At 51.4% G+C, this 26,691-nt stretch overlaps 10 protein-coding genes across 10 annotated transcripts; 7 read left to right on the top strand and 3 right to left on the bottom strand.

Annotated features, from left to right (window-relative positions):
• Positions 1–250: 250 nt before the first annotated feature.
• Positions 251–1,689, top strand: PMZ80_001290 (uncharacterized protein; the record flags this gene model as incomplete). The annotated part of the gene is made up of 2 exons (XM_064869736.1): positions 251–258; positions 735–1,689. 2 exons carry the CDS (start codon positions 251–253, stop codon positions 1,687–1,689), a joined length of 963 nt encoding a protein of 320 aa, XP_064735233.1.
• Positions 1,690–2,861: 1,172 nt separating this feature from the next.
• On the top strand, positions 2,862–6,184 carry PMZ80_001289 (uncharacterized protein; the record flags this gene model as incomplete). The annotated part of the gene is made up of 2 exons (XM_064869735.1): positions 2,862–4,747; positions 4,798–6,184. The coding sequence occupies 2 exons, from the start codon at positions 2,862–2,864 to the stop codon at positions 6,182–6,184; spliced, it is 3,273 nt and encodes a 1,090-aa protein (XP_064735232.1).
• Positions 6,185–7,039: 855 nt separating this feature from the next.
• On the top strand, positions 7,040–8,521 carry PMZ80_001288 (uncharacterized protein; the record flags this gene model as incomplete). Its single annotated transcript, XM_064869734.1, has 1 exon — positions 7,040–8,521. The coding sequence occupies one exon, from the start codon at positions 7,040–7,042 to the stop codon at positions 8,519–8,521; it is 1,482 nt and encodes a 493-aa protein (XP_064735231.1).
• An 823-nt stretch (positions 8,522–9,344) lies between these two features.
• Positions 9,345–10,732, top strand: PMZ80_001287 (uncharacterized protein; the record flags this gene model as incomplete). The annotated part of the gene is made up of 2 exons (XM_064869733.1): positions 9,345–9,805; positions 9,853–10,732. The coding sequence occupies 2 exons, from the start codon at positions 9,345–9,347 to the stop codon at positions 10,730–10,732; spliced, it is 1,341 nt and encodes a 446-aa protein (XP_064735230.1).
• A 329-nt stretch (positions 10,733–11,061) lies between these two features.
• PMZ80_001286 (uncharacterized protein) lies at positions 11,062–12,438 on the top strand (the record flags this gene model as incomplete). The annotated part of the gene is made up of 1 exon (XM_064869732.1): positions 11,062–12,438. One exon carries the CDS (start codon positions 11,062–11,064, stop codon positions 12,436–12,438), a length of 1,377 nt encoding a protein of 458 aa, XP_064735229.1.
• A 1,407-nt stretch (positions 12,439–13,845) lies between these two features.
• PMZ80_001285 (uncharacterized protein) lies at positions 13,846–15,399 on the bottom strand (the record flags this gene model as incomplete). The annotated part of the gene is made up of 1 exon (XM_064869731.1): positions 13,846–15,399. The coding sequence occupies one exon, from the start codon at positions 15,397–15,399 to the stop codon at positions 13,846–13,848; it is 1,554 nt and encodes a 517-aa protein (XP_064735228.1).
• A 1,596-nt stretch (positions 15,400–16,995) lies between these two features.
• Positions 16,996–19,531, top strand: ESC4 (regulator of Ty1 Transposition; the record flags this gene model as incomplete). Its single annotated transcript, XM_064869730.1, has 2 exons — positions 16,996–17,094; positions 17,141–19,531. The coding sequence occupies 2 exons, from the start codon at positions 16,996–16,998 to the stop codon at positions 19,529–19,531; spliced, it is 2,490 nt and encodes an 829-aa protein (XP_064735227.1).
• A 115-nt stretch (positions 19,532–19,646) lies between these two features.
• On the bottom strand, positions 19,647–20,342 carry PMZ80_001283 (uncharacterized protein; the record flags this gene model as incomplete). The annotated part of the gene is made up of 1 exon (XM_064869729.1): positions 19,647–20,342. The coding sequence occupies one exon, from the start codon at positions 20,340–20,342 to the stop codon at positions 19,647–19,649; it is 696 nt and encodes a 231-aa protein (XP_064735226.1).
• A 249-nt stretch (positions 20,343–20,591) lies between these two features.
• PMZ80_001282 (uncharacterized protein) lies at positions 20,592–23,446 on the top strand (the record flags this gene model as incomplete). The annotated part of the gene is made up of 4 exons (XM_064869728.1): positions 20,592–20,765; positions 20,860–20,957; positions 21,008–21,233; positions 21,287–23,446. The coding sequence occupies 4 exons, from the start codon at positions 20,592–20,594 to the stop codon at positions 23,444–23,446; spliced, it is 2,658 nt and encodes an 885-aa protein (XP_064735225.1).
• A 2,578-nt stretch (positions 23,447–26,024) lies between these two features.
• Positions 26,025–26,665, bottom strand: PMZ80_001281 (uncharacterized protein; the record flags this gene model as incomplete). Its single annotated transcript, XM_064869727.1, has 3 exons — positions 26,025–26,359; positions 26,479–26,557; positions 26,624–26,665. The coding sequence occupies 3 exons, from the start codon at positions 26,663–26,665 to the stop codon at positions 26,025–26,027; spliced, it is 456 nt and encodes a 151-aa protein (XP_064735224.1).
• Between the last annotated feature and the right edge of the window lie 26 nt (positions 26,666–26,691).

Below are 26,691 nucleotides of genomic sequence, written 5' to 3'. Positions count from 1 at the left end.
AACACGAGCAGAGGGACGTCTTTGAGGATATTCATGTTGAAGAATCTACCAACGGTTCACGCCTTATGACAAATTCTCGTCGTGAAGTCAGATGTGGGGATGGTTTCGGGCTTTTCTGTCGGGCATCTCCTAGTTTTGAAGGCCTGAGCGTGCAGTGCATGAATGGAGAATATTAGTCATCCACATCACAGCACCTCCCAACATCTTCTAAGCACCTCAGCTTTCGGAAAGACAAGGGATGCCTCCAAGAATGCCATGGTACTCGCGTTCATTGACTTATCAAGTTCACCGGTGCGCACAACATAAGCTGGAAACAATCATGAATACGAGCTGACAGAAACACTTGGCGATCCCTGCAGTCGGCTAATGTTTGTAAACATGTCTGAGCTGATGCAGTTGGCTATCGTTTTTGAAAGCTCAGTGTCTGTAACCGATAAACGAGGTCCCTTAGTCTATACTGAATCACGAAGCCACCATCGACTTTTGGCGCCTTGACGTTGTATCTGTCCAAAATTGTGACGCTTCCATGGTTTACATCTTTCGTAGCCTTGGCCGACAGGCACAAGGGACTCAGGAGCTTCAACCCACTGCGATATATGGCGCCGAGGGCCCAATCAGGTTGAGAATAGCCACTGGAGGAGCCGGTCAGACTGGTGTTCTCAAAGCACTCGCTGATGCATTCATCGCCTTGTTAGTACGACTGTCGTGCCCGATGCTAACCTGACAGTGTATAGTTCAGCAAGCGCCTCTGAAGCTGGACCTCAGGCGCCTTTTCGCATAACATGGCTAGCGACTGACACTTCTCTATCCTTCAACGCCCTCGCAACCAAATCAGCCGATCTGGCTATCACATACCATCCCTATGCAGCACAAATCGCAGTCCAACAAGGCATCGCGCTACCACCGATCTACCTCTGGCGGGACGCGTTCAACCTTGTTGGACCAACTTCGAACCCAGCTCAGCTACCCACAGACGGTCATCCTAGTATTTTCGAGCTCTTTGCCTTGCTATTCCAGTCCGCTGTTGCTTCAGCTGATTCACCAGCACCGACACGATTCCTGTCTAGATATGACAAATCGGCCAACAATATCCTCGAATCTCGAATTTGGGCGACGATCGGTCAGACGCCATGGTCAGAGCCGTACTCACCCTGGTATCATAAGTTCAACGCTTTCCCAAAGGAAGCACTCTTCGAAGCAGCGAGGAAAGGTGAGTACACACTCGTTGACCGTGGGACCTGGATCAGCATGAAGGACCAGCCTGAGATGAGCAGTATGACGTGCTTTAAAGAGGGTGCCATCAGCTGGCACGAGCAGCCCACGGATATGAAACAAGGACATGTTCTAAACGGTGATGCGTTGGGCAATCCGGCACATGCACTTCTGAGTCCGCACGCACAGGATAGAGAACTTGGGAAACTGTTTCTGAAATGGATGTTGTGGACAAGAGGTGGGCAAGAAGTTATCAGGAACTTCAAGGTCAATGGAACCCCGCTGCATGGGCTGTCACCCTGGGTACAGACATTCTTTGGAGGACAGAGTTCGACAGGCAGTAATGAATCTTCGACGCAGAACCTTGCCCATAACTGTGGCCAGAATGCAGCAGCGACGGGCCCAGAACACAATCGACATGGAGATCAGCCCATCAGCGCGCAGTGCAATATCGACTCAAAATATTGGATCATCTAGAAGATCCGAGGACGGCTTGAGCAACTCATCGAGGCGAGGAAGACACGCATGGTCTAAGTGTATCGTCTTCGTATACGGTCAAGTATGCTTTGAAGAAACATCGCCGAGGTAACAATCCGGTGGTCAGGATGCGAATTGGACCTTCCGGTTCAGGAGAACCATGAACATCATCTTGGGCTATACAGTAACTACTGTGGGTATGTAGTGTTTTCAACTAGAGCGCCTTCAACTGGCCTTCGTAAATCGCTCATAGCCTTTAAAGTCGTGGTAGAATTGACCTTGAGGGGCTGGTCATAGCATTTTATGGCACCGCGGTGTACTTAATAGTCCCAGACAAGCTAGCTACCAATTTCGTCTAGCTCCATATATGTTCAGTCCGATCCGTGGGGAGCTCCTGGAAATTGTATGCAGAGATCAAATGCTCGAGTCAGACACATAACAGTGGAACGAGTAGACGCACAAGCGGCAGATCGTAGACCAGCATTAGGAGCTGAAGATGGGAATGACAAACAATACAGGATTTTGCGAAGCTCATCAAGCTCGTCGGTGACGCTATTGCCGATCTCTGATTGGCTGAAGAGCTGGATCACCGACGCGAGGCACGCTTGTCAAAGCACATCACCATCTTTCCCACTTCCTATAAAGCAACCATATCTGCACTATGCAGCACTGCCACCTCCCTCCACATCTGAATGCCGCTGCGGTATTTTCGAGACGACCAATCGCTTTGACACCGCGATCTTATCATCCGCGTCAAGGAAGCTGCGAAGGGGAAGACGCGATGCACGAGTATCGATATCCAAGCTTACCGCATAGTGTCACATCATCCGTCTTGCCGCAATGAAACGAACCTCACATTCCGCGTCCGTGTACTCAAATGACTAGCTTGAGGGGATGCTTTACACTCACATGTTGGGCTCCCTAACTACTGGCCCCTTCTCAGTACCACTTTACGAGTCTCCAAGAGGCAATCGAGCGAATGCCCAACCATGTGCTATCAACACTCGTCCATGCCACATTGGACCATGGTTGACCAGAAGTATAAGTGTTGCTCTTTGCCTGCAGTGTTTAGGTGATGTCCCTGGCCGCTCCTTGTCTCTCTCCTTCCCTTGTCTCTCCTCTCTCCTCCTCCTCATTTGCTGCCACCTGTTCACCAATTCTCCTTTTTCATCATGACTGCCCAAGATGATATTGAAGCTGCCAAGGGCAACGATGGAGTTGCCGACACAGATGTCCCACCTGCTCTTGCAGTGAAGCGCTGCATTCGATATGCCGACGACGAGATTCGCGAGATTGGCTCAACACTACGCCGCACGAGGTCGATGCAGTCAATACACTCCATGCACAGTGCTCGACGTCGCTCCGTTGACCCGTCGGTCGCTCTGCCGATCCAATATCGGACCCTCAGCTTCAATATCGAGGACCAGCAATCGCAGCTAAACGTCAAGAGAGACAAGAAACACAAGGCCGCTGATGAGCTTGCTGAAGTCGATTGGCACTTGCTCTCTGAAGCCGAGATCTGCAAGAAGTTGACGACAGATGCTAGCTTTGGTCTATCGGATGATCAGGTCAAGGTGGCACAAGCTCACTATGGCAAGAACAGCCCTTCACCACCTCCATCCCGCCTTTTTCAAAAGCTGTTCTGGTACTTCTTCGGTGGTTTCGGTTCTATCTTGCTGATCGGTGGTATCCTTGTCATGATCTCGTGGAAACCTCTTGGCAACCCGCCAGCCAAGGCAAACCTCGCGCTGGCCATAGTTCTCTTCATCGTTTTCGTGGTTCAAGCAGTTTTCAACGCCTGGCAAGATTTCTCAAGCTCGCGAGTCATGAAGAGTATCACAGGGATGCTGCCAGAAGAATGTCATGTTCTACGGAATGGCCTTCAAAATACTGTTTCAGCAGTCGACATCGTTCCTGGCGACATTCTTTACTTCAAGGCTGGAAGCAAGCTGCCTGCAGATATTCGGTTCTGTGCGGTCTCGTCTGATGCCAAATTCGATCGCTCTATCCTCACAGGCGAAGCTGCTCCACTGTCTGCTGTGACCGAGGCTACAGACCAAAACTACCTTGAGACCAGGAACGTCGGTTTCGCAGGCACACATTGCACGTCCGGGGTCGGCTCCGGCATCGTGGTCTCCACTGGCGATCATACTGTCTTTGGCCACATTGCCAAACTTACAAGCAGAGATACAACCGGCCGAACACCTTTGCAGAAAGAAATCATTCGGTTTGTGTTCATCATCGTCACATTGATGATTACCATGAACGTGATTGTCCTCGGCGTATGGGGCGGGTACATCCGGAAAGAGCATCCTGGATACATGCCTGTGGCCTCGCTGATCGTCAATATCGTCTCCGTTGCCATTGCATTCGTTCCCGAAGGACTTCCCATCGCTCTCACAGCAACATTGACCATCACTGCAAACATCATGCGAAAGAACAACATCCTCTGCAAATCCTTGCAGACGGTCGAAACCCTCGGATCTGTATCAGTCCTCTTATCTGACAAGACGGGAACCCTGACCAAAAACCAGATGACAGTGACGGATATGTTGATAGGCTTCTCGCAATGGAAAACGGACGAGGCAAGACGGGAATTCGATAACGAGAAACCGATCAGGGCGTCGATTCAGCAGCTCAGAATTCTCGCTGCGGTCAACAACGCTGGCGAGTTTGACCCGACCACGATGCAGCTCCCACTAGCTCAGCGTAAAATCATCGCAGACGCGACTGATGCTGCTGTACTCCGCTTTTCTGAGACCATGGCTCCCGTGGCGGATGCTCGAAATCTTTGGCGGAAGCGTTTCGACCTGCCTTTCAACTCAAAGAACAAATTTGCCATCCGTGTCTGCTCAGTCGATGATGCCACCGCAGTCAGGACGACGTTGAGTGATAGCGAAGCCTCCGGTTTCGACCGTATTACCGACCTTCTACTAACCATCAAAGGCGCGCCAGACGTCCTACTGCCACGATGCACGTCCTACGTAGGCGAGGACGGCGGCGTACACGATCTCAGCGACGGTGTTCGGAGCACAATCGAAGCAGTCAAAGATGCATGGTCTGCCCAGGGAAACGAGTCCTCTTCCTAGGCCGTAAAATACTACCCAGGTCATCTCTGGTCTACGACACTGCAGACGGAGAGTTCGAAGGTGAAGCACTTCGGCACGCGAGTACTGGACTCACCTTGGTCGGTCTAGTCGGCATTGTCGATCCGCCCAGAGAAGAAGTGCCTGGGGTGGTCTCTACACTTCGTCGTGCTGGCATCAGAACCATGATGGTCACAGGCGACTTCAAGCTGACCGCCACCGCAATTGCGCGCAACTGCAACATCATCACCGTACCCGATAACGAGGTACACGCCATCACTGACCTCCCACGCACAGTCAACGCCTTTGCCAACTCACAACACAGGGTCCTTCCTCGCCAAGCCATTGTTCTCTCTGGCCCAGAACTCATAACTCTCACCGAGACACAATGGGAAACACTGACGGCCTATCAAGCCATCGTTTTCGCGCGTACAACACCCGACCAGAAGCTACGAATCGTCAAGGAGTTCAAAGCCCGCGGTCATATCGTCGGTATGACCGGCGACGGTGTGAACGACGCACCAAGTCTCAAAGAAGCAGATGTCGGCATCGCACCAGCCAGTGCGTCAGACATCGCCCTTGAAGCAGCAGATATGATTCTCCTTGACTCCTTCGGCGCCATCATTCATGCAGTCTTGTATGGCCGTGCAGTCTTCGACAACCTACGCAAACTGATTGCTTACTTGCTCTGCGCCGGCTCTTTCTCCGAGTTCTGGCCTGTTATGACGAGCGTTGTCTTCGGCCTTCCACAAATTCTGAGTCCGTTCCTAATGATCATAATCTGCTGTTTCACGGATTGCGCCGCAGCCATTGCCCTGGCCTTCGAGAAGCCAGAAAGTGACGTCCTCCTGCGTCCACCACGTGACATGAAGAAGGATAGACTCGTCGACTGGAAACTCATGCTTCAGTCCTTCGGCTTTATCGGTATGATCGAGTGCACGTCCTCCTTCGCGATGAGCTATTGGTATCTACAGCGTCAAGGCATCCCATTCAGCGCGCTCTGGTTCAGCTATGGCGATTACTCGGCAGTCCCAAACCTCACGAGCGATGAAATCACGAGCCATCTCAACACAGCGAGCAGTATCTACTTCGTCAACCTCGTCGTCATGCAGTGGTTCAATGTCATGGCATTGCGGACTCGCCGCCTCTCCATATTCCAACACCCACCCATCGGGAACAAAGCTACGCAGAACTGGTATCTATTCCCAGCGATACTGTTTGCACTAGTGGTCATATTTGTGTTTTGTTATATTCCGGATGTGCAGGATGTGATTGCGAGTGCGGAGGTGCCAGTTGAGCATTGGTTCTTGCCGATGGCGTTTGGCCTTGGGTTGTTGTCTCTGGACGAGCTCAGGAAGATAGGTGTAAGGAAAGCGCCGAAGGGGTGGTTGGGTAAGATTGCTTGGTAGGGTTATGGTTTGGGACTGCTTGTTGTTTGAGACGTGAATACGACAGGCTATCTACGGGTTCCGCGCAGCAAGACAGAGGTTGCTTATTGTCCGTGAAGATAGTTTTCCCAGTGACCAACCTTCACGTTCTGTACCAAGTATTGCTCGAGTCGCTTTGTGTCGGTACCTAGATGCTGCATGGGCTGCTGGAGCTCGAACGCGTTCGAGGTAAGCTAATCCAAGTGTGGTTTAGCGTATTCATCCCACTGTTCGTACAGCACGATGGTTCTTCACATCGGTGCTCAACACAAGCGAACAGCTACATGTGTCAAGTCAAGTGTCAACTACACAGGAATCTACAAGGGCTGCCAATATGAGAGTCAATAGCTGTAGGACGGGACGGCAATGACATCTCTCACAATCTCAACTGTATCAGCACACCAATGCCAACCCAAAGCATGTCCGGTACTAAGGTCCAGCTTCAACAATGGCGCGCCATTTTCTGCGTGAACGCAGTCACGACAGATCCAATCGGTGCACTGCAAACGCTGGAGATATGGCTAGCGATCATACTTGCAATGCACATATAGGATTCCTGGTACTGTACAGGTCCTCTGCAACGTATGGTACACAGTCAAGGCACCAGCTATGTGAGAGGCGCTCGTGCAAGCAATGGTTGCTGCAGGTCCTCAACGATCATGATGCCGTGAGTATAAGTATCTTTCGTCCCCCGAGCTCAAACATTCGAATATCTTCCAGCACTCCTGCCCAAACTTATAGTCTAGAACCATTAGTGACCCAAGCTACACGTCTACTACTGGGTTATACAACCAGACCCCACCTCAACATAGATTGGCAGAAGCTCGATCTTGAGCCATGCAGACAACAAGCCCCCAGGTGCTGTCAGGCTTGAAATTGCCAGCCACGACAGATATTCGTGGTTCAGTCAACATCATCGAGACACATAAAATGGCACGGGACAGACCGCTGAAACGGAAACGCGGCGTGAGCGAAGACCCTACACTTACAGACAGTCAAACATTGTTGTCCTTTCAAAGTTCACGCTGCAGCGTCAGTGCACCACCTCGAATCCCCCAGGAGATCCTAGACCTCGTGATCGAGCATTGCATTACCTCAGACGGTGGTCCTGTCCAGAACCTTGACGTTTCTCTCGTCTCCAAAGCATGGCAGCAGACTGTCAACAGTATTCGGTGGAAGGACGTCTCAATTCGTACGGTACACGCCTTCCATACGGTCACCCATGCCGTCCTTTGCCAGTCAAAGAAAGCATCAAGAGTGCGTTCCTTGAACATTCAAGTCGATCAATGGGACGAATCATATCTGCGCCACTCGTTCTGGGTGAAATGGCCACATCTCACCAACTTCTCCTCATTGCATTACATCAGTGTCAACTTCATGGACGATAGCCTGTGCAACCTTTCGACATTACTTCTGCAGCTACCGAAATCACTGCACTCTCTGGAACTCATGGTAGACAATGGGTTCTTTCGAATTGGGCTCGGACTCCACCGACTCATCGTTCGGGCATGCAGGACGCTACGACATCTTCGGTTGCTGATTCCCCACTATTCTGTCGGGACCTGCCTCGACGGTGACTGGCTCGATAATGCCTGGTACCAGGATGATGGTAAGCCGCCAGCAATTGAACAATTGAACATCATGGTACAAGGACATTCGGAATGGCGCGATCGCAGTCGCTATCTTGCGTCCATGGTCGACCTTTCGATGTGGAAGCTCTGCAGCCTTATACGCCAAGGTACCTTCCCCAACCTCGTCAAGGGCCATGTATCGTACTACAATAGCCGGCTGGCCCTGAAAGAGAGTACGATTCGTCGGATTAGTCCAAAGGTCGCGGATAACCTAGACGCAGCCGTGGTCTTCGATCTCATCAGCGGCACCAGATATCAGTACCCATTGCTACGGCTGTCTGACAAGAACACATACTGGTCGCAGTTCTACGTAACAGCCGCGAGGTTGAACGAGGAGGACTTCGACACCGTGATGCCAAGGGATCAGAGCCACGTCTTCCATAACGACCCGAAGTTACGACTTGTCCACTACTTCGGCAGCATAAGAGAAGTGATGCGCAAGATGGAAGGGGTTGGCTGGGTCGATACCACGAGAGGGACTCGACTACCAAGAACTGAGTTTGGAAAATTCAATAGTCGAGGTCTGGAGCAGATAGCGGTCATACCTCTATCTGAGGATTTCGGGGATAAGCTGGCCCAGCGTTTCTGGTTCTGGGAGTATGATGCGAAGAAGAATTTAACGGAGAAGTATTACCTTCGACCACAGTTCTGGGACGCTGCGGGATGGATGACTCGGAGCCTTTCATAGCCGAAGAAGCGGTTGAAGCGGATGGCAACCTTGTAATATAAATGAGCATGCGGAGGATCGAATTGTACTGGTTCTCAGGAAAATGATCGGTGTCTGTAATGTTTACCAGGAGGAGACGATCCCGCGCAAGGGCTCTCCTGATATCGGCTTGGATGCTTTGAGATAACAGACTGCTCATATATAGAGAGCGCGAAAGGCTATCATTGGCCTGTACAAGAGCTGATAACGAAATGTTGAAGTATTCGATATTGCCGTGTCTGTGCGCTTTCGTGTTTCTGAGCAACCTGACTCTTCTACGGTGAATTCAACGGCATTTAGTGTTTGCTCACGCTAGACCAGATCAGATCTTCCAGTAAAACGCGAGCACGCGAGGTCATGAATCGTAGCAAGACTTACATCTTATCGTTCTTTTGACATGCTCTCGTCTAGTCTGCAAAAGCATCAGAAGGTTTGTTGTCTACTTGACGAAGTCGCAGAAGTGGCACAATGCACGTTGACTCTCGAGGGGTCTTCACCCAGATGCTGGACGTGACAGCTCCAGCACTACTATAAGATGGATGTTGGTAACCTCAGAAGCGCTACTGCAATGACAAGCGAATACCACTTGGATACGAGCGCTGCCCTCGTATACACTGCACACTATTCGAGGCAACGCACCGATGGCGCTGCAGGTTCTGATTGGTAGGCACCAATCACAATGGACTGTGGACGAAGCCAGCGCGTAATCGCGCCGTAAGAAGCAATGTCAAGCCTGATTCATACAAACAAGATTATCTTTACCTAAATCTATGTGGGCAATTCACACGAACACTACGAATACAGGATGGCCGGTATCGAAGTGATCGCAAGCATTATCGGGCTCGCCGGCGCCGGCATCCAGGTCTCTATTGCGCTCTTTGACTTGGCTGACCGAATTGGCTCGGCTGGGGAAGAAGTAAGACTTGTTGCTATCGAGCTGACCCTGTTCAGTAATGTTCTCGAAGCCGTGCGTGTTGCGCTAGATGACGGCAAGAAGAACAACTGCACGCCTGCCGCCTATCAATTGATCGAACAGGTGGTCCAGCACTGTACAACCGTCGTCGAGGACATTCGGAGTATTGCTTCATCTCTGAAGCGGGAGGATGGGAACGATTTCTTCCCAAGCCTTGAATGGACTGACCGGGTGAAGTGGACTTTCAAGAAGTCCAAGATTCAGGTCAAGCGACAGACGCTCGAGAGTTGTAAATCGACGTTGCACTTACTGCTTACGACCATGAGGTGGAGTAGACGGTTCCCGGCGGTGAAGTCAGTTCAAGTACATCTTTGTAGGCCAAGCGACTAACGTACCGCAGCTATTATGACGCTCCAGGCAGTGAGGTTGAACAGTACCCGATGCTCACCCAAGGTCTGGTCCTGGCTGTGCGCTCAGCTGTCAATCAGTTACGGGCGCTTGAGGAGGCCGACGACGAAGATCAAGACAACCTACCCAAGGATGTTGACAGGAGCCGATTCTCCGGCTTGTTGAACGGACTGTCGCTCAATGCGAAGAAACCGGTCGCTCAAGACCTCAAGCGCAGACGGACCTCAGTATGGCTTGACAAACTCGTGTTTGACGACGACGGCCACACAGAAATCCATCCTGGCATGCGCCAGCAGCGACTATCATCCGCAACGACAGCAAAAGACCCCCTGCTTCTCTTGAACAAATGGACTGAAAACAGGCCACGAAGGGCTCTGGTACAGCCTGATCCAGATATTCAAGATCTATTTCACAAATCGAATTTCGATTTTGGATTAGCAAAAGTGGACGAAAACCAAGACGAACCTCCGAAGCTGCCACGAGCGCCTACGAAGCTGATATCGCCCAAGTCTACGATCTCCTTACCAAAGGCTGGGCTCCCAATTGCGACCACAGTGGCATTTCCCGCGCTGGATACTTTTATAGACACGAAGTGGTCCGGCACAACATCTGACCAATGGCTTTCGTTCCTTCTCGCGGACCTGGGCCTTGCGGAAAAGCGGCAGGATTACGAGCTCGCTGTCGTTTTCGGCGGGACTGTCAAAGTACTGCCACCGTCTGAGAAGCCCTATGCTATGGTGGAGGACTTGACCAAGTATGATCTCAAGCCTCAACTCTTGGTGCGACGGCATGTTCCAGAGGCCGGGTATGCGAGCGAGAGGATGGATGTGACGATTAGTCCGACTACTGTCACTTTTGTTGATACCGTCTAATCTGACACGATTTCCCGCAATCCTGAAATATGCCAACGACGACAGGCTTGCTTGAGCAATCGGACGTCCGTGTTGAAGTTGACAGTCACATCGAAAGTGACGTTCCAAATTCTCAACACGAACGCGTCAACTTAGCAGCTCGATGAGTATCGTTCGCACAGTACTTGCACTTGCAACATCTTACGTTCGTAATGGAAGCCGCATAGTCCGCGCCGGATGTGCTTAGAACAGCTTATTTGGTGCATCCCAGAGCCCAACCTTCGTCCTCTGACCATAACAGAATCAATTTTCCTTACCAGTCTTTACTTCCTATCACAAAACTAGCCGATATGACAAAACTTCTGGATCTACCTACCGAACTTCTTGTAATGATCGCCAAATTGCTCGTACGCGACAATCGAGATCCGCCTTACGGCATAGGCAAACAAGATGTTTACAGCTTCGCTAAAGCTTGCAGACTCCTCTATGCTGTCGCGGGGCCTGTCCTATTCGACTCCTTCGAGCTTCACCACGATGAAACTTCTGCGGAATTGCAGACAAAATACCTCGAGCCCCTGAGTCAAACGTCCCAGGGAAGGCCTGTGTTGTGGCTTTATTTGAAGACATTTTCTCTCTTCCTCCAAAACGCGTCATATCCAGATCGCGAGGACCCAATCTTTTACTTGCGTGCTATCACTCGACACTGCAATAGCCTTGGGAACGTGCTCCTCAGGAGCGCTAGCAATTTGAGACGCCTCGACACACCATATCCGATGGGCTGCGACTTTCTGAATCATTCTTGGCCAAGTTTAAGGAAGCTGAGCGTCATCTCTTCTGATCTGAGCCTTGGCGGTGGTCATCCAACCGAGTATGAGCCAGGACAGTGCAAAGGTCTAGACCTCAGCTTCCTCCCTGGAGTCTTACAGTCCCCGAGACTGAAGCACCTTCGCTTGATGACAACGATGTTTTCTGGACAGGATGCCGTGGCTGAGCTAAAACCCAAGACTAGCTCGCTCACGGGCCTTGACATCTGTACCAATGAGATGACCGATGGCACAATCCTAGCACTTCTGAGGTGCCCGAAACAACTTGATATGTTTCGGTTGTCTTCCAACATGTGGAATGAATACGAGTGGCTCGACTATTTCTACGACGACTATGAGCCAAGGCCTGGCTGCCTACCAAGTCTGACCACCATATACGAGGGTCTGAAGCAGCACACGCATACAATCCACAGTCTGTCTATCAATGGAGCCGCTTATGGCATGAATCGAGCCTTTAATTCTGGTCATCACTCGTTCCGAGACTTCTTCAACCTCATACATCTGGAAACCGACGTCACCATGCTCTTGCGCTGGCAGAATTGCAGACATTGTTTCAAGTTGCCTGGAGAGACGTCCACGTTACATCCACGGGAACTCGGTAGCCTCCTTCCGGCCTCATTGTGTGAGCTCACGCTATGGATTGATGTGGACTATCGACAGAGACACGGTGATGGATATGTTTATCAGATTCTACTTGGTATCGTGGACGAACAGGACCGACTGGATAGTTTGGAGGATCTGACGTTTTACATCCACTATCCACATTGTGATAACTGCTTCAGGCGGACCAACGACAAAAAGATTGGCAAGCAGGAGATGGAGCAGGCGAAAGCGCTCATCAACGGGAGGAAAATGAAGACGAAGCTTCTTGGGCCTACTGACTGGAGTAGGCTTGGGATCTAAACTATCCGGTACGTGTCTCGATGTGATAAGAGTGCAATGGTGCAGCGCGGACGCAGTTGAGATGCTCCTGCTATACGGCCCCGTGAAAGCAGCATGAACCGACCATCTTGAACCTATGGCTCGCGCATGTTGTCTAATGGGAATTATCTGCTGCATCAGGATCGTCCAGAGATTTCATCACACCTCCGTTCAGTCAGGGCCAACTTAAACGAGACGAGTTCAACGGAGAGTACGGATGGAGTCAGGCTCGCCTTAGGTGCAGAGTCTCATGCCTGGTACCATCAATCAACGGAGAATGATAGGGACGAGGTCGCCTGCGAGGACTAAACAAAGAGAGAAGAGACAAATGATAATGAGCATTCAAGCCGAACTTGACGCATCTTCTGCTTTACACGTTCTTGCCCGAAGATTTTGCTACTAATGGACACTGCAGACAATACGGCTATTCTCATCATCCATACATCGCAATGATGAATCACACTGACAATAAGTTGCGCCCACGATGCATATCGAAGCCTCAATGGACACACTTGCAGTGCAATTGGTCGCAATGTCCAGAAATATCGTCACAGCTCTCCTTTACAGTCAGTCAGTCCATCGATCACAATGGTTGCAATGCAACTAACTAGAGCAAGAAATGAACATCACACACTGCCCGTTGGGGCTTTGCAGAGGGACAAATTCTGAGGTGCTTGTTCCTAGAGGACTATCTCATACGTTCTTGAACAGCGTATGTATCCTCGAACTTACAACGACGTGGTCACCACAGGCCGGGCTAGATCACCTTCTGCGACCTTGAAGCAATCATTACCAGCTCAGCTACAGGGCCTTCGGGCCGCGGCTTGCACATTCGAAGGGCCAGTCTCAGAGGGATATCAGACCTCACGATATGATACGATCACGAGGACGAACATTCAGGTACGATACGGTTGTGTCAGCGCGCTCCTACCAGCAGAAAGGTTTGGCATGTTCTACGGATGGCATTTGTGGGAATCGTGATGAATTCAACTGGTGCGAAATTTGCTCTGAATAGGGAGAAAAATTTTGCAAGTGATGTGTGCTCCATTATCTATTGGTTCGGTCTCTCATGCTGCTGAGTTCAAAACTCCGAACTCCTCGCTATTAAGATCAAAAGTCCTTCCCATACTCTACAATCATTCAGTCGTGATATCTTCTTTACACCTCCCTGCATGTGACTTGCCGCGCGAGCCGCTTTGGGTTCCTCGGCGGTATTGGAGGCGGCCGGTCAACGTCGCATGAATCTCGCCGTTGCGGCTTCTTAGGTGCAGGCGGCGGCGTCCTCGGCGGGGGTATGATCTGCTCTGGAGGCGTCGTGGGTGCGTATACTATCTGTTCGGGAGGTGTTGTCGCGCCCTCGGCTGCCATAGCTTGTCGAAGGGTGCTGACTCACAGTGGTCTGTGCACGTATATCACCCGACCAGCTTCGTATCCTTGGCTCTCTGTGCTTGACTGGGAAGGGTAGGGAAGCACTGTGATGAAGTCTGGTTCTGGTATCTGTCGAAGTATCTTGCGTCGGACAGCTCGTGCTTTGGCCGCTGCTCGACTGGTTCTTGGGAGCTTGCTTTTGGGAGAAAGTGCTGTTGTGGAGGGCCGTCGTGAAAGGCGACTGCCCGGCCGGGCTCGACTATCGATGCCTCGACGCGTTGTCAGTGCGTCATATAGCTGGTTGAGGCCCGTGCCCACTGTCTTCTTGACCCGGTTGGCCAGGTCCTGCTTGCGGTTCGGCTGCCGTTTGAACATGTACAGTGGTGGACCCTGTATGACTGCCGATATGGTCGGGCTTCGAGGCCACGTCGACCACCGTATTGGGAGTGGCGTTAAGGGTGAGTGCTGGACAGGTGCTGGTGGTGATATCCTAATCAGAGATGGCTTTCCGCCGTTGAAGTACCTGAGCTTCCGTACTGTGCTCCGCACTGGAAGCGGCGGTGGCTGGTCCGAGGACGGTCTGATGCATCGTATACTGTCCGATCGTCCAGTGCTTCTGCTAAAGTCAGTACCTGCAGTAGATTGTGACGTCGCGGTCAAAGGTGAGTCTTCGCCGACAGGCAATGGCGAGGGCAGTTGGATAGGAAGGTCAAGACTTACTTCGCTGAATATGCTGCTGCTCCGTAGCCTCTGCCGGATGGTTTGGACACGCTTCAGGTCGAAGGCGTTGCCAGCTGATACCCACTCCATGAGGTCGGAGTCATGCTTAGACAAGATCCGAGCTGCTTCTCTGTACTCTGGGCTACCAGTTCTTGGACGTTCGGTCAAATCGTCCTCAGATTCGAGCTCCCTCAGAGTTGGACGCCAGTCAGTAACTAGAGTCTTACGTTTTGATTCGCGGTCCTTGGGCAAAAGTCCTTTGCGGTCAACGTAGCCCTCGAAATCGTCTTTGGCTGCACATCCTTGCGCACCTGGGTCGTACTTCAGCTTCGGAAGTGTGTATGTGTCGCTCAATTCGTGTCTTGGGATCCTTGCTGGTGGATCAAGCGTGTCCCAGTCGATGGTGAAACGTCGATCTGGAGAAAGAGCAGGTGTGTCAAAGTCGAATTGCTCGTACTCGCTCAGGCTGCCCATGTATATTAGCTGTGGTGTTTCGGGGGTGTCTGCCAATAGTTCATCGTACCGTAGGGACTCACTCAACCGCAACGCCGCCACTGTGGTCGTGTGGGTTGTTGTTCTGAACAGAGTCCTGATAGCGCACTCGTCGCAAGGCTGCTCACTTGTGATCCGAACCTCCACAGGGTAGTGGTCTGGTTCGGCGGTCGTGGGAGAGACGGGTTCCAGCTCGTCTTCGTCGCACAGACTGATTCTAATAAATTCGTGGCTGCAGGAATACACAATGAACGTGACTTTGCAGCCACAAGCTTGTGGGCTTGGTGAAGCAGTCATGGTAGTGTTTATCTTCAACACTGGCTTTCGTGTAGTGCCGGTGCTCAAGTAATCCATTTTGGTCATGTTGACTGCGAGGGTTGATAGCGATTCCTACATGATATGTATAGTGAGTAGTGAAAACAAAGCGCAATACGTACAATGAGCGAAGTCGTTGTCGACGTGTCATTCTTGCATTTTCACTCCAACGATTGCTTTGTCAGAAAGGCTGCGCTAGACAACAGTGAAAGCCTGGTGTTTGTGAAAGTTGGTTTGCTCGACACGACCTTTATCCTGCAGAAAGCCTTCGCCAACAAGCTTTGTTGGACACACACATAGCGCATCACTTGCAATTCCATCACCCGAACCACGCGTGGAAATATCGTAGAGTCCTCCTTGTAGCGATGTCACGCAGAACCCTCACTGAACAGACCGGATACATCAAGCAGTTCCTTCTCCTCCAGCCTCGATTCTTGAAATGCTTTCCTGTATACCCTTAATTCTCGCGTCCCGATTTTTGCGATGCGGCATGGGATCCTGCTCGCAAATGGGGCTGAAGTATCTACCGCCACCTTTACCTCGTGCATCGCTTCCACCCTGTATGTCTAGATCTGGCCCACGTCCAGGCGCTGTAGCTACATGCACCATGCTAATACTGCCATTGTTTGCGCCGGGCAAAGGTCCTAACAGTATATGCCCTCAAGGAGTGTGAAGACTCGGGTATCTCATGCTGCCAGGATGCTGCGAGCATGGGAATGCGAGAATTCGACACCGGGGGTTCGCCAGCTGGCGGAACGACAGTCGAGAGCTCTTGCGGCGCTTCTCTGCCTCAAGCCTGCTTGTTGCATCGCTGTTTAAATCGCCATCCCGCGCAAACAACAGGGTACCGCGCTCAGGTCACTAGCCTGTACACGCGGCATGCTCGGCGCGTACAACAAGCTAACCTAAGTACTTCAGAAATCTCATCATGCAAGCAGCTATTGATCCCACCGTGTGTGGGTTGATATGAGCTCGTACCTGCTCAAACCATACATTTCTCCTAAGAATGTTGCTTATCAGAAGCTTGTGAGGTATCAAGTCAGTGCATAAGAGCGTCAACGCACATGCCAGGGGGAAGCAAAAGCGCAAGTCTCCATTTCCTGTTGCCGACAACGTCAATGGGTACGAATTTGTCGAGGCACGAGTCCCATATTTGATGGCATCCAATGCTTTGTTTGCAGTGACTCTGTAAGCAAGGTCCTACAAATTCATCTTATCGGCTCTAGGATCTGACGCCGCTCATTCAACCTTTGTTCAGCTGGGTTTCTGTAGACACCATCGTACCTCTCCATATCTTCAGCGTGCTGCTCTGTCTTGTGTATGAAGTGCTCTATCTTGTGTGTGAAGTAATCTCCGGGATGGACTTGTCATTGCAAGAGTTGAACCGAAAACTCTTGTAACAGCTGCACGAGATACGGATGTGCAGAGGTTCAAGTACTGCACCACTAAGATACGCAGCACGTGATCAATGGCCACTGGCGCGTCATCACGTCGCGTTGAGACGCGCCTTCCGCTTTGCCAGAAAGTGCTGCAACTTAGTGGAAGGCCCATGGGGCACGGTCCTCGTTCTCTCAGCGATCTCAGAAAGATGCAGCATATATGACCACTCTCTACACATCCTTGCTACGACGAATCCTGCCTGTCATGGCCGAAGAGACGAATCCAAGCAAAGACGGCATCTTCTCTCAGAGCAGCTTCGCTATTGTGCGCAGTGATCCTCTTGGTGATGCTGTCGCAACTGAGGTTCGTCTGGCTTGTGACTCTTTCTGAGTGAGGCTGACTTGCATAGTTGATCCAGCAGATTGAACTCCATGGTGGTGAGGTCGTTGTCGACAACTACCCAGCCGAACGACTCAACCTCGAAAGCCTCACCCATATCATCACGACCACTTTCGATTTCCCCGACTACTACGATGCACTTGACCTGTTCGTGCAAGTCGTAAAGCCTGCTTGGGTGACTGCTTCTGTGGCGACCGATAAGCTGGCCCACCCTCGAAAGTACAGCCCAGATCCAAAACTTTTCATGTCCGATGTTGTCGCAACATGCGCAGATCTGCCTCTAGGCGACAAGGACGCTATCGCAGGCGGTATTCTGGCAATGGGAGGCAACTACTCGTCTAAGTTGACCTCGCAGGTGACACACGTCGTGGCTTTGAGCATGGATAACGATAAGGTGGAGCAAGTGAAGAGAAACAATTTGAACATGACAGTAGTACTGCCACATTGGTTTGACGATTGTCTCAAGCTTGGCAAGAAGATCGACGAAGGCCCATATACCTTGCCGGACCCCGAGATTATGCAGACTCCAGGCGGAAAGGCACCTCTAGGTCGGCCTAACAAGCACGTAGTAGGTGCTGCTACATCGCACCCTGATGACGGGACTCTGCCAAGTCTCTCAGGCAGGAAGAGTCTCGCAGTCTTCAAAAAGAAGCGAATCTTACTCGACGAAGACTTGAAGATCAGCCAAACCCTGCGGAACGTCCTCAACGGCATGATCTTGACGAGTAATGGTAAGGTTGTGGACAATGTATCAGAAGCGAACGTTCTTATATGCAAGTACCGTTGTGGTGAGAACTACACTAAAGCTACAGCGAAGAAGATCGACGTTGGTAATCTGGCGTGGCTCTATTACCTTATTGTCCATGACCTCTGGACCTCGCCTTATCGACGCTTGCTACATTACCCGATACCGAAAGAACCGCTACCGGGTTTCGACGGTCTGAAGATCAGTCTATCAAACTATAGCGGAGAGGCACGGACGTTTCTCGAGAACCTCATAATTGCAATAGGCGCCGAATGTACCAAAACGTTGAAACAGGAAAATACTCATCTAGTCACTGCCCACAAGAAGAGCGAGAAAGTGGCTGCAGCAGAGGACTGGAATATTGCTGTGGTCAATCACTTATGGATAGAGGAAAGTTACGCGAAATGGGAAATGCAAAATGTAACGAACTCAAGATATATCCACTTTCCTACCAAAACCAACCTAGGCGAAGTTGTTGGTCAGACTCAAATCGACAAAAAAGTGATCGAGCAGAAATTCTCTGGTCAAGCCCAGCATGAGGTTGACACACCTCGAAGCGTCCGCAAAGGGCAGGCTGATGCAAAGGCGCTAGATGCCAGTACGCCCGCTAAATCCAATGCTCGATCTGCATCAACTGCCAAAGCCAAGGCTCAGACGACCAGCGCTCAGACGCCTGCTACCTCACGTGTGGCTGCGTCTGGTAAGGAGAACCTGACACCCGGCACTGCTGGGTCTCGAAAGTCGAAAGATGCTGCAACGGCAAAGTTACACGATTTGTCTACGGACATTGCGCTTTTTGAGAAGGAGCGAAAGCGCGTTGGAGGCGTTGTGTACGGGGGCAGACGCAAGGGCGACGAGGATCGAGTAGATGGTGGTCGGAAGCGATCTGCAGAGCCTACCGAAGCTGATGCGACTGATAAGAAGCAGGCGAAAAGACCACGAACTGATTCGACATCGGTCCAAATGCATCTCCTGATCTCTGGTTACAAGGGATGGGTCGGTAAGGCGAAGAAAGAGGACGAAGACATCAAGCGACTTCGGGAACTTGGCATCGCAGTGGTTGATCATCCGTCCAAAGCTACACATTTGGCCGCGCCGAACATTCTACGCACACCAAAATTTATGGCTGCCATAGCGTATGCACCCATAGTCCTGTCGACGGATTACATTGAGGCTTGCCTGAACCAGGACGAATTTCTCGACACTGATGGGTACCAGCTCGCTGACAAAGCCAACGAGAAGAAACACGGTGTTGTTCTTAAGAAGGCTTTGGAGAACGCCAAAGCCAACAAACAACAACTCTTCAGTGGCACCACCATCTACTGCACTGAAAAGATTGTGGGTGGGTTTGAGACGCTCCAAGCCATTGCTGAAGCCAATGGTACCACATTGACGCCGTATCGAGGTCGGCATATGGCGATACCATCGCGCAGAGCCGGAAGCGGAGCCGATTCGGAAGATCACGCTGACAACGACGTCTACCTTATCAGCAATGACAATGAAGAAGACCGAAGATTATGGCCAAAATTCGTCAAGATGGCGGAGGAGAGTCGACGGACACCTTATCTGTTGATCGCAGAATGGCTCTTGAGCTCTGCTCTGCGACAGGAGATCCAGCCACTCAGCCAGTACAGACTGAGTCTTGCAAATGCTTGAAGAGTGCCTCTGACGTTGACAAAGCGTTGGGTTTAGCGTGGAGTTTGGTGTTGATAGAGCATGTGAGTTTGAGATCATGTATGATAGTAAACACGAATGCCTTGATGAATGATGATCAGAAGAATTTGACACCCTGTTGGTCGTCTGTACCAAAGACCTGAGCCTTGCCTTGTTTTGTCAAAACAGCCAAGCCCTTTCTTAAGACATCCATGTCCATACTATGAAACTCCTGGTTCTCGGAGGCATCTCCTTCCACAATCTCATAAAGCGTCAAGACACTTCCTTTCTGACCTGTATCATCTACCCAGGCAGCAATAGCTAACGCCCATTCTTCTGGGCGGCGCCACCAGATCCAGGCTGATGCTTTGGCAGGAGTGACCCATTCTGCACGTTGCTGACCATCTTGGCTGACCATATGGTCGATGACCCTTCTTATGTCATCTGGGTACAGAGTTTTGTTGAGCTTTGAGTTCTTGAAAAGGTCTTTGTCTTGGTAGTCGACTATGGAAAGTTGGAAGATCTTGTGATGGCGGCAGTAACGCTGGATCAACCTTGACCATCTCTCCAGTTGTGACTGCCTTGATGAAGCAGTAATCTGGAGGGTGAAGAACGGTGGATAGTCGGTGAATATTTTTGGAAATTTGAATGATTCAGTTTGTGTTGGGGGGAGCGTGGTCATTGTATGTGGGACCTCCTCTTCTTGTTGCGCTATTCCGTTGGTAGGATTAAATCCAGGCTTGAGGTGACATGCGAGTGCAACGGCAGTGACCTTGGACGATGGACTCGAGGAAGTGATAAGGCACCTAGGCATCTTTGCACTAGCGTCATTCCTCTTCCTTTTCAACGCGTCGATCGCGGTCTTGCAGCGCATGAAATCAGTTTGGTCCTGCACTGCGTGCCATTCACATACGACCACCATAGAAGTTCTCCAGCCTCTACTGTACCCATACCAGTAATATCCAGTATCCGAATGCAAGACCTGGCCCACCTTTACCATCAAGCATAATATTCACTGAGGCCAACACCCACCTCTAGTCATCGAGGCACAACCCTAGCCATCATGCCGCGAAAGCGGACACACGACGAGATGCTCGCTTCCGATCCACCAGCGCCAGCACCACCACAAGAGCACGAGATGCTGCATAAGATAAGAAATATGTGGGAGTTTGCTGCACTGTACGAGTTCATTAAGCTGTTTGGACCAGTAGTCAAGGTTCGAGATATCGACATCGAGGTATGCATCTTCCATCGAATCCATCTCGAAAGCCCGGCCGGGTCACTACACGAAACTGTCTGCGTGTGGGCATGTGCTAACAGATACTTTACAGGACCTGGAAATGGAATGTTCCAAACCGGAGCCTAGCCTTACCCTGGAAGAGATAGGCCTTCAACTTCTGAAGTTCGTCTCTTCTCGTCGCGATCTCACGTATGCTGTTGTCCTTCCTCGTATACAACTACTTACTGACCAATGCACAGCCTCGAGAATTGGGACAAAACTGTACGGACACAATACGAATACAAGGCGAAGGACAAGCCCCATCCCTACGGCACTGACGAGGAACCCAATCGCTTTCGAAACTTCCACGTCTTCACCAAACTCAGAGTGCTGTACCGTCTGGCGCAGTGGACCTTTCACAACCCCGATCATATCAGAAAACACTTTGCATCAGAGACTGATTGGGACGACCAGTATGTGGACTGGGTACGTATTGTGTCGATGCTCCATGAGCTGCCTAGCATACTGACATCTTCTAGCAAGCGCATCCAGCTGGCTGGGACCGTCAAGATCGCATATACTACAAACTTAATGGAAACCGACTCTACCGACGCACCGATCCTCCTATACCAGAGCCCACCAAACAGAAGCCGAAAGCCAAATCCACCTCGAAAAAGAGAAAGTCAAGGTCTTCAAAGCGCAGAAAATTGGATGAGTCAGAAGACGCCGATACTGAGATGGCAGACGCCGACGACACCATGAACGAGACTCAGGTGGATGGCGACGCGACCGTAGAGCCGTCGATCGCAAACAGCGACCCAGAGAAGCTTAACACGTATGGTGATCTCAAATGGGAACTGGTTGCGATGACCTTGGACGACTTCAACAGCTTTATTGCCACAATCGCGAAGTCGAAAGATCCCAACGAGAAGAACCTGAAAATTATGATCGAGGAAGAAATGTTGCCCGAACTAGAGAAGGCAGCAGAACGCAAGCGTGCAAAGGAGCAGGCTCGTCTGAGAGACCTACAGCTGCAAGAGAAGATGCAAGGTGCCAAACGATCCGGCAGATTGGCTGCCAAGCAAGAGAAGGAACGCGAAGAAGCTGAGGCTGCCGAAGCCGAAAGACACAGGCTGGCTGTACTTGCTGAAGCACATCGAGAAGAAGAAAGAGCACACAAGATGGAGAATGAGCGCCAGTCTCGTATGCTGACCAGAGAACAGCGCATTCGAGAGCGAGAATACAAGCGTGTGCTCACCGAGGAGCAGCTCGCTAAAGACTCGGAAGAAGAAAAGCGAATCGAAGAGAGAGGTGCTCGTGGCTCGAGGCAGCTTAAGGAGCGCATCGAGAGACACAAGAAAGAGCTTTCGGAGTTCTCGGACGATGAATGGTCCTTTGACTGCTCTGGTTGCGGCCAGCACGGGAAGAACTGGGACGATGGTGAACACAGCATTGCTTGCGAGCGCTGTAGTGTATGGCAACATAGCAAGTGTCTAGGCTTCTCCAAAGCTGCTGCTGAAAGGGATGACTTTCACTTCATCTGCAAGGACTGCCAGCGGAAAGAGGAGGATACGAATCGTCCTAAAATCTCGCTCAAGTTCAAGGTTGGCCAGTCATCGTCTCCACCTCAGCCCACATCGCCTACTCCGGATGAGGCAACGCAGAAGTCACCCACTAAGCAGAAACTGGTCTCGGTCGATGTACCGCCAGCCAACGAGCCTAGACGGCCCTCTGCCCCCGGATATATGGGGCCTGATGGCCAGTGGTACTTGGCACCTGATCCTTCAAGAGTTGCGCCGCCCGTGCAAGGTCAACCTATTGCACCAGTCACTCAACCTTCGATGCCTGGATATGCCATGAGGCAAGCTCAAAGACAAAATCCTTTCGTGAACGGTACGCAGCAGTACAATTACAATGGATATCCTCCACAAGAACGACTACCAGGCAACGGGCATGCTCAAAACCTGTACAACCAAGTCGCTTATCCGAGCCATCCTCCTCTCTATCCTCAACAAAGTACACCCAACGGCCAACAATATCCACTCCGGCCTACTTCAAGTCATTCTCAGACGCCTCGGCCCGCATCAGCTCATTCACAAGCTAACGGTCACTCGTCACCCATGCCGCACAGAATACCTTCTCCTATTGTTAATCGTCCCACTATGTCACCTACCCAAGGAAATCATGATGTCGGTCCCATCGCTGGTGTGCCAGGCAGCTCTCCATCGATGCAGCCGGCCACAGTGGCAACGCCTTACACCAATGGTAGCCACACGAATGGCATGCTGCCACAAAGCACGCCAAATCAGCAACCATTTTCTCAAAACTCGTCATTCTCAGCTTCTCAACAAAGCACTACCCAGCCAGTATCAGGACTATCTCCGATGAAGCAAAGAACATCAGCATCACCGCTGCCCACGCCTTCCCTCGTGCCTTCAAAGCAAGGCGCTCACAGAACCCCATCGTCAAGCTTCAATGTCCCAGCATCACGCTCCGTTTCCGGGACACCCATCTTCCCGCCTGCCGAGAATCTAGCACCCAGCCCGCAGCAGCTGAACCGGGAACCCGTCCCAACACCGAGCAAGCATTCCCCACCGTTACCCCAAGGCAGTTTCGAGAACGGCCAATTACCGGGACGGCAAGATATGACACCAAGCGCGCAGGCTCAACAACGCCAACAAGAAGGAACTGTGCAGTAGTACTGTTCTTGGCATGCTGACAATCATGATCCGAATGGCGTAACGATTGAGACGAATTGGACGAATGTGTTTGGTGTTTGGCCGCAAGAAGTTGTCGGTGCATTTGGATAATGTTGGTGTTGATTACGCGCAGGAGTATTTGGTTGTGGGTTTTTATTCAGCGTTCTTCATCATCACACATCATCACACATCATAGTTGTGTTTCGAACCTTATGTATTGGTGGTTGGGAGGAGTGGCATGATCATGACTTAGATGGGTGCATTACATACAGGCATGATATACTATTGTTTTGGGGGCATGAGCATGGTCTCCATAGATTGGCATCTGGTTATTTGGGCTACACCAGATCGCTACGCGGCATACAGCTGCAGCATTTGAGCTTAGAACAGCTCAGCCTTCACTTGCATACAAGACATTATATGGATATCTTTCCGTCCATGATCATGCTTTGCCCTCCTTCACAACCCTCAAGCCCATCACACCAGTCCTCTGGTGCTCCTGGATAATGCACTTATACTTGCTAGCCGCTGCTTCCAAACGAGCAACATCGACCGACCCTTCCTCACGATTTGGGGACGGCCGGGACTTCCTCAATGATATCACTGCACCTTCCTCACTACATTGCAGTGGGACGCACCTTCCCCAGAACACCGATCAGATCGCACCTTCCTCTTGGTACCCGTCGTGCCTGCCCAAACCTAGATTGTTCCCTCTCAAGATAGGACCCACTTCTGCCTTTTCGCGACGGTTGCTCTGTCTTCGTTAGCGTTCGCTGGTCGTGCTTTCCTCATTATTCATTGCTCATCCCTCGCTACTTCCCTGTCAGCGTCCGAGTCACTCGTACCTTCCTCATACATTCTGGACGGTCGCCACTTCCCCGATGACTACCACCACACCTTCCTCACTGCGTTGTCTGGGCCGCGCCTTCCTCGACAGTGGTCGGTGGTCGTACCTTCCTTATCGCTCTGCCGCACCTGCCGTGGCTTAGGTCGTGCTTTCCTCACCTGGCACAAGAAGAGCATCGGCCTTTCCTTTTGTTACAGTCGTTCTGGCCTTGCATTATGGTCGCTCTTTCTTCGTTGGGGTTGTCGTGTCGTACATGCACCAGTACATGCACTAGTGTCGCTCCTTCCGTAAAGCCTGGATCGCTCCTTCCTACGATACGTTGCCCAGCTTGCTTCTTCCTCGTCAGGATCGTAGGTTGTACTTGCCTTTGAGCGGCGGCGGCAATCGTTCCTTCCCAGACAGTGAGCCCGGTGGAGGTTGTGCATTCCTTGTGAACCCTGTGAGGGGATCGCTCCTTCCTTATTGTCTGGGCAGGTCGCAGCTGCCTTGCAGTGTCAAGAACTCGCACCTTCCTCATGCCTCAGTCATCACCGATTTTGGTCGCTCTCAAGTAGCTCGATCGATCGCGAGGCTTCTATGAAGCTTGTTCATCGCGACTTCATCTTCATCGAAGTGAATCGATGGCTCCTGCTTGAGAAGCACGGTCGTACCTACCTCCTCGGACGGTCGGGTCGTGGCTGCTTGATGTGTGGATAGGTACACCTGCCTTCCTAACAGACCATGATACCTCCTGCTTCGTAGCAGGGTCGCGCCTTCTCGGCCGATTGCAGTTGGGCAGGTCGCAGCTGCTTCGTCAGTGCATCGTGCTTTCCTTGTTCGAGTGCGGTGAGCGAATCGTACCTGCTGGTGCGAAGAATTGTGCCTGCCAATATATTTAGGTCAGGTCGTGACTTCTTTGTTCTGTGGATCAGTTGGGTCGCGCCTGCTCTCGCGAAAGACAATGTGTCGCCCTTGTCTATCGAGTGAGTTGGTTGTACCTGCCATCAGGATCTGTAGGGGGCGGTGCTTTCCTCGTCGATTTAGGTGTGCTCTTTCCTGGGCTTGGTGGAATCGTGACGGTCGCGGCTACTGTGGGGAATATGGTCTCTTGTTCCTGCCTCCTCAGCACGATTGATGGTTGTGACTTCCTTCCGTTGCGCACGGATCGTACCTGCCGTCAGTGATGGGTGGTGGTGCTTGCCTTGTGAGTGGTTTATGCTTGCCGTGGCTTGGGTGAGAGGGTTGCACCTGCCTTGTTGAAACCATAGCTCCTTCCTACTTTGTGGCAGAGACGCGGGAGCGCGCCTGCCTTGGTTGTCTGACTGTAGTGCTTGCTTCGATCGGCAGCTTGTAGAGCAGCTACTACTGGCAGATACCCGCGGGTACGGATTTGGAGGGTGCTGTCAACACTCCTCTGGCTGAGGGACGTGGGCTAGTAGTGAGCACTCACGATCTGTATGTTAGTGTCAGCTCGTCTCGGCAAGGAAGCAAATGGTATTGGAGCCTTGTTTTGTCCTTGATGAAAACATAACTTCTCGTTCTCTTTCATGATCGTCACGCTTGAACCCTGCTTTTCTGAGCTCATAGATGCGCCAAATGGTTGCAACATGTGCCGTCTGTCTACGACGACGTGCACCCAGCTAAGCCATCTTTAGAGGGGGGTGCCCCTGCTTCCTTCCAGGTGGACCCCCGAGCCAAGTCGTATTTTCGTGTTGCAAACGAGCAAGCACTCAGCACCGCGTCGTACAGCATTCAATCCTCATCTTCATCTCCCTCCTCCTCGCCCTCTCTACCATCCGCAGCGTCCTTCCGGGCGGCCACATCCTCGTCTTCTTCATCCATATTTGTCTCCTTCTTAGCCTTGGTCTTGGTCGTAGACTTCTTTGGTGTCTTGGACTTCTTCGACGGTGTCCCAGCGTCGTCTACGTCGTCGCCTGAGTTATCCTTGGTCTTGCGTTTCTTCGCTGAAGCGCCCCCCTTGGGTGTCCCGTTGCCTGCCGCTCCAGAGACGAAGTTTCCGGTCTTCAGACTTTCGATCTCCTTTCGCAAGGCCGTGAGTTGGTGCGAGACGGCTTTTGCGGTGCACCCTGGTTGGTAGATTTTGTCAGTCATATATTCACACATGAATGCATTATTGGTGGTAATGCTCCGCATCCTGGAGACGAGGAGCACTGCGATGGTGGAAATGCGCTCAGGGACCACTTACCCATGTACTCAGCGATCTGCGACGCCTTTGCATCTTTCACAGCGGCAGAATCGTTCGAGGCAAGGACAGCGACGAGGAACTGCAGGTATCGTGTTAGTCTTGCGACTTTGCGTAATCGATTGTGTAAACGCAAATGCTGGCTTACCTTGATCTTTGTGTCTGGCTCCTTCCAATTCATGGAAGCCATTGTAAGTGGTGAAAGTGTGGTTATAT

This window comes from Knufia obscura, assembly GCF_036327395.1.
Source record: "Knufia obscura strain CCFEE 5817 isolate CBS 148926 chromosome Unknown scaffold_1, whole genome shotgun sequence".
Taxonomy (NCBI): domain Eukaryota; kingdom Fungi; phylum Ascomycota; class Eurotiomycetes; order Chaetothyriales; family Trichomeriaceae; genus Knufia; species Knufia obscura.
The sequence above is the reverse complement of the archived record's forward strand: the minus strand, read 5'-3'. Positions and strand labels throughout refer to the sequence as shown.